The 6,523-nt window shown below is 37.8% G+C and overlaps 1 protein-coding gene across 1 annotated transcript in view; it reads left to right on the top strand.

Annotated features, from left to right (window-relative positions):
* Positions 1-597: 597 nt before the first annotated feature.
* The window catches only part of GATB (glutamyl-tRNA(Gln) amidotransferase, subunit B), a gene marked incomplete at its 5' end in the record, with an annotated part of 41,506 nt that continues 35,580 nt past the window's right edge, over positions 598-6,523 (top strand). Inside the window, 2 exons of the mRNA XM_010295171.1 lie at positions 598-633; positions 2,039-2,169. Of these exons, the coding sequence (XP_010293473.1) occupies positions 598-633; positions 2,039-2,169 (167 nt within the window). The remainder of the gene's footprint in view (positions 634-2,038; positions 2,170-6,523) is intronic.

Below are 6,523 nucleotides of genomic sequence, written 5' to 3'. Positions count from 1 at the left end.
GCCGGTGGAGGTAGTTCTCCGCCGGGGTATCCCGCCCTCAGGGCATAGCCATAGGCTGGGGCCGGGGCCCGGTTTCGGGACGCCGCACTTGGGCAGCAGAGCTACGGCTGCGGGAGGTGGGCGGCGGCGTGTTGGGTCCTGGAGGGTCGGTTACTGTGTCACAATCAGATCTCAAGGTGGTAGCAGCAGGGCCCGCTTTAAATACCATCTTTTGCAGCTTGCATATGGCTGGCAGCAACTTCTCAGCACGCATTTATCTCACACACACCCCCAAGCTTCCCAAAACAGTGTTTGTCTTCGCAGTAGGGCTGTTGTCCCTTTGACACGTTTGGCTGTGATAAGAGCCTCACACAATGCAAGCAGATCAGCATTAGCGCACGTGTTCGGAGTATAAACAGTAAGGACTGCACCAATTTGGTGAATTATTTTTTGAAAGGTTATTCTGGTCCAAAGGAAGCTTTCTTTTCCAGTGGAGAAATGTGAAACTTTGACAGTGTGCCTGAAACGGAAGTTATGGGCAACTGAAAGTTACGGCCTGTACAAGCTTTCATGTTCTCTGGTGAGATTTAGGTTCTTCTGCACAACTGATCACCTAAGTGAAGTTACGCAGACACCAGCAGAAGTATGCTGCTGGTTGTTTAGAGAAACAAGTAAACATAAACCTTGAACAAACATGGCAAGAAGCTCCAGGTTTCTCATCAGTGTTGTTAGTAGGACTTAAGGACTGACTGATGTACCTATTAAACCAAGACACTGATTAAGCGAAACTTGGTGTAGTTTTTAATGCCATGATGTAACAGGCAGCATTTCTAAAGAATGCAGGGAACACTAAAATAAATTTGCCTCCAAAATAAAAAAAAAAACCTAACCAACTTTTTTCATAAACCTTGAGGTGTTTTTGTGAATAGTTGAAAATAGCAAAGAAAATATCATGTTTCAGTAAAAGAAAATGCATTTGCTCCTTTAAACGTCTGAACCTTAATCTTTTATGATAATATTCCTAAAGCAGCGGTGTAAGTGGTGTCTGACATCACTAATTTGGTGTTTGTAGGGATTTCTTCAGCTGTCAGAGGGCAGACAGAGAGCTAAAATCTTGGCAATGTATTATGTTCACCTTTGGAAGGAACACTGTACTTGATATATTTGATGTTTTTCCATAGCTTGTTTATCTCCTATAGCTATCTGGGTGCTTATACTGCTGAAGTATTGTGCTGTAGAGATGTGATTTCATCACTGAAATATTATTTGTGCCACTTCATTTGTACAGGGCCAGATAATTACTTACAGAAACTGTCAAGTAATTTATACTGTAAAGGTGACCTTTTTCTCTTGTCCATGTAAAGGTTATGGATGTTGGAATTGCAATTACTTTTTAGATGATATGGAGAAGCTTTATTCTGTGGAGTATGTTCAGAGAGCAGTAGCTCTCTAGTTGAAATGATGATTTCTCTATTACCAGATTACTAATGTTTATGCTAATATGCTACTAACACTGCTCTGGAGAGCTACCTTTCCCAGCATGCAAGTGACTAGCTGACAAAGAATACATAATTTATTATACCACCTGTCTGTTGGAGATTTATCAAACTCTCTGAGAAATAATTGATATTTATGATGATTTTGTGACTTTCATAAGGTACCAAATTAGGGTTCATCCAGCATGCAAGTTTGCCTCATTAATTTCTCTAAGATTTCTCATGTAAGGAAAAGTTAAACGTTTCAAACTATTTCATTTCTTTTTTATGGCATTCTTTTCTGTATACAATGAAGACACTTTGCCATACGGTCCCCTCCGTATATATTGTCAGTTAGTCTCAGTTCTCCAGTATTGCAGCACAACTTTTGCCGTTACGCTCTGCATGTATTTACAACATCATTTACAATTTTTTTTACAATTACAATTTAATTTAGGTTAAAATAATAAATGAAAAGTTCTTAATTCTTGTATTTTTAGATGTTTACGAGGTTTAATGTCATGTATATTTAAATTGTATTTCCCTTCTCCTTTTCCTTTTCAGTCTTGCTCCATGGGTACCAGTTGTGGGTCTTGAAATTCATGCACAGATCAGTTCCAACTCAAAACTTTTCTCTGGTTCCCAAGTCCAGTTTGCAGCACCTCCTAACTCTTTGGTATCTTTCTTTGATGCTTCTTTACCAGGAACTTTACCAGTAAGTTATGCTTCAACTTAATTTATATCAGGATTAATGTCAGACAACTTTGAGTGTGTTTCTAATACTTTGTTCTTCCCAAGATTTCACTATAGAACTACTTCTAAATATTTTTCCATTTTCTGGTTGGTTGATAACATGAGATGCCTAGTACTGTTTCTTTTCAGTTTACTCGCTCCCTGGTTATCACTACAGATACTTGATGTCCTCTGCAGTGTCTCTTCAACATATTGAATGAATCGCAGTATTTCTCTGAGGCCAGAATGGGTGTATTTGATTAGTATGCCACAGAGGAAATTCCTTAAATATGAGAGGTACTTAAAATCCTATGAGAGAAGAACATCTTAGATTTCCGAGTGGCCATTTGATGTTACTTTGCCATATGTTTGTTTATGTAGCTGTCATTTGCCATTTGGAATGTCTCACTATGGAGGTACTTTGCTTCCTAAGTAGGAAGTCTCTTTTTTAGGAAAGTGTCAACCAATCCTATTTCCAGAGCAAAACAATTATTTAAAAAGAAAAAGTAATCTGTGTGAGACATTGTGGGCTAATAAGTCAGAATAGCTAGCTAGCACTTAGCAATGAGGTTTATAAGTCACAATGTATTAAATTTTTGAAGTCACAGCTTAATTATAACTTTGTGATAGCTATGACAGTACTGCTGTAGAATTCTCTTGGGAATCTAAAAAGTTTAATATAAAAATAATACTTAAGAAGCTATAACATAAGCTCTTACTACACAGTGAAAATAAATATTGAATAGACTTAGCATTGCCTCATGCAACAAGTGTGCAGATACTATAATGGGGTCAAATTATTTAATGCAAAAGTGTTTCACTGAGTATATTTATGTGGAGTGGAGTGGTTTCAATTCCAGTTGCAGATTTTTTTTTAATCTATTGGAAGCTTTTCATCACCGTAATACAGCCTTAAATAATACTCTGAAATTGAGAATTAACTTATGGCTGGATTTCTCGGGTCTCAATATGCCTTGTGATTCTTAAAAAAAGAAATGAGCTGATATATTCATTCTGTATTTGCAAAAGTATTGTTTAGATGCTGATGAAATTTTTACTTCACTCTGGTCTCAGTGGCAATTCAGGGCTGAATTTCGGGTCTAAATATATGGAAATCTTGAAAACTTTTCAGGGAGAATGGGAATCTTACACAATTGTTTGGTTTTAGAAAAATCTAGTTACACTTAAACACAACAACTTAATTCATTTCATTTGGAGGCAGGGCTAACTTAGGGAGTTAATAGTCACAAAGTTTAAAAGGGTTCAAGATTTTGGTTTTAGACCTACTTAACAATCTGTTAAATGCACAGAAATCCTTGTAAATTGTCTTATGCTTATCTTCAGTCAAGTAGAAAAACTGTTCTTGAATGAACAAAACCGATTATTTATGAAGAGTTTCTTTTTTATGTATGTTACTATTTATCTGGGAGGTTTTTCTTGCTTTTTCGTCTGTTAAAGTGCTTTACAAATAAGGCTTGGTACGACCAATGTGAGAAAACTCCAATAAATGTGGGCTTTGGCAGAGAATATAACTGCATGTGAGAAGCAAAAAGCAGGATGGTTAGGTTAGTTTAAAAGTAGCGATGCTATGTTAACTTCTACCAGCTGCTTTTATCTATACCAAAGAGAAGAAAGATTTTTCTCACTGTAGTACTGGTGAAAATAGAGTTGAAAGTAAATGTTATGAAATACATGTTCTTACATGTTAGAATGTGATACAAAATCCAGCTAGTAGTCATAGCTTTATTTTGGCCTTTTACTTGCTGCACAGGAGTCAGAGACCTATGTTTTTTCTGGAATCAAACACTTGGGCTTATTTTCTTGAAATAACTATTTGTGTTTGTATATGCCACTAGCATCTGATGTAGAATTGGATTTTGGTAGATTTTGAAAGATGGAAGGTAGTTTTTGAAAATTTGCAAGTATTTGTAAAAAAACCAAAACAAACCACAACCCAACATTTTAACAAATGTTAAGATTATTGCCTAGTAAGTCTCTTTAGAAGGTAAATATTTGGCTTTTCCTTTTGACCCTGTTTTGTTGAGAAACAAAAAAAAAAAATTGAAGCAAAATTTTGGTACAGTAGTAGTTCTATCTGCAGCAGAGAATAACTGCTGTTATAAACTGAGAGCTCTAGGGGCAGTTTTCAATCTCACAGGGATTTGAATTTATTGTGGGACCATGAATGGTTGTGATAGACAACCACGCTAGTATTTGCTGCTTCACAACACACCAGAAAGAATGGTGCTAAAGGGAGCTTTTCTGGTTGCTATACGTTTCTGGGTCACTAATGAGTGTGGGCATGAGCCTTTGCTGTGCTCTGCATAGGAGAGGGGAAATGAGGAGAATGTGTTTAGCTCTCGTCCATCTTTCCTCTTTATATTTTCTTCCCGTTCTATAATACAGATTATTTTATGCTTCTGCCACAAGTAGGTCTTAGGAGGACCATCAGAGTGTTAGTGTCATGGCCATTTCACTGTGTTGCTCTTATAATGTGCCTTTGAGAGACAGCTACAGGCAAGCACAGCTATGCAGGTGCACTCCTGTTTGGCATGAGACAGAAAAAATGATGGGGCAAAGCTTTGATTGAAAGAGTAGATTTAGAAGTAGTGAGACTGGATGGCATATCGCATGCTATTCTGCACACTTTTTGTGCCCTGTGGTGATGGAGCCCCTCATCACTAGGCCAGATATCATCTTACTCAAATTACTGTAAGGCTCTCCTTTCTTTGGGACTACATATGACTATATACATTACATGTCATGTAATGAAATGTGCAAAGACCTGGGTTTTTTACCTGGTGAATGGACTTGGTGATGACCTTAGCTTGGTGTGTTTAGAGGACCTGTTATACAGAAAGTTCTACACTACGCATGGTGGCATATAGTGCGTCATACCTGCAGATTGATCTAAAATTCTTCTGAGGATCCATAAAGGGCGTTGCACTCCCAGCCTGATTTATCCTCTTTGAAAATTCTGAGAATCCTTATAAAGGTTTATAAAGACAAGACTGGCCTACAGAAAGAGAATCCGTGATTATCTATTCTTATGATAGAGGTGACTGACTAAAGGTTAATCACAGCTCAGCCACAGGAATAAGATGGTAGATCTAGTAGCTAAAGGCTGAAACCTTTTTGTCTGTGCTTACAGTCTTTGTTGCTAATCACACGAAGAGATGCACATTTTACCTTTGTCTCCTTCATGACTAAAGTGAAAGCCTGATTCTATTTCTTTGTAGGCAAGTGTTCTAAGAAAGAATCCAGGATTTCTATAACCAAGGTTTAAATTAATAAGACTTGAATGAATGTTATCCCTACAGTCTTAAGTATTTTGGAATTTTTGACACCTTCTCAGGCATTTGAATTTCATTCTCTTCACAGTGTGAAGAGCATCTGTTCTATCTTTTTTTAAGGTAGAGTTTTCAGAAACATTCGATAATGATCAAGCTCTCTTTCTAATGAAGAAAAGGTAAATACCGTCTGACCTCAAGAAACAGAGTAATATCTGTGTTGAACACTGCTGTAGAATATCATGGGAGATGTATGACTTTATCTGAATATACAATTTTTTCCTGTTCCATTGAACATCCTTGAGGACTTGACAACTCACTCATTGCTTCTATCCTGTACTGAGATTTTCATATCCTCTTGTTTTGAACTCCTTTTGTTTTCCCTTTGTAAGTAGTGTTAGAAGGAAGCATTTGGGTCCTACTGTATCTTCTCTGATCTGTATAATGACAGTTGGGCAACCACATATGCCTTTTCATGGAAGAAAGCAGGGCTAGAACAGCTATTAGTACTTGTTCCTTCTGGTATTGCGCCACTGGCAACTTAAACCCCAAACTCTGACTTCTCCAAAGCTGAGGAATGTCACTGCAACACTGTGCAGTACTAGAGAGAATGTGCATCATGCTGTTGCCTTCCCCACCCTGCAGTGCTGCACTGTTGGGATGGCTGCTCAGGGAAGTGACAGGGTTAATACCCAGTTTGAGGGTGTAGAACGTGCTTTAGTTCCCCTTCCTCTATTGACACTGCATCCATCCTTGTCAGTGGCAGATACCCAGTGTTTTTCCAGATGTCTTGGGTGATAGATTATCAGACTTTATGATGATTTTTTTATGTTACTAATAGACAGAATTTACCTGATGCATTTGCTTTCTGAGGCACTGAGAGGTTTGTGTGAGATTTTGGTGGATCTGTCTGTCAGCTATACATACTGGAACAGAAACAGCGTTTGAGACCAGAATTTATACTTTACAGTCTGAAACTAGACTTTTTGATGTCTGTGCCTGTTAAATCTGGTGATTGCAACAGCTGCTTTACCAACTTGTAATTTC

Source organism: Phaethon lepturus, unplaced genomic scaffold (assembly GCF_000687285.1).
Source record: "Phaethon lepturus isolate BGI_N335 unplaced genomic scaffold, ASM68728v1 scaffold6349, whole genome shotgun sequence".
Lineage (NCBI taxonomy): Eukaryota > Metazoa > Chordata > Aves > Phaethontiformes > Phaethontidae > Phaethon > Phaethon lepturus.
The sequence above is the reverse complement of the archived record's forward strand: the minus strand, read 5'-3'. Positions and strand labels throughout refer to the sequence as shown.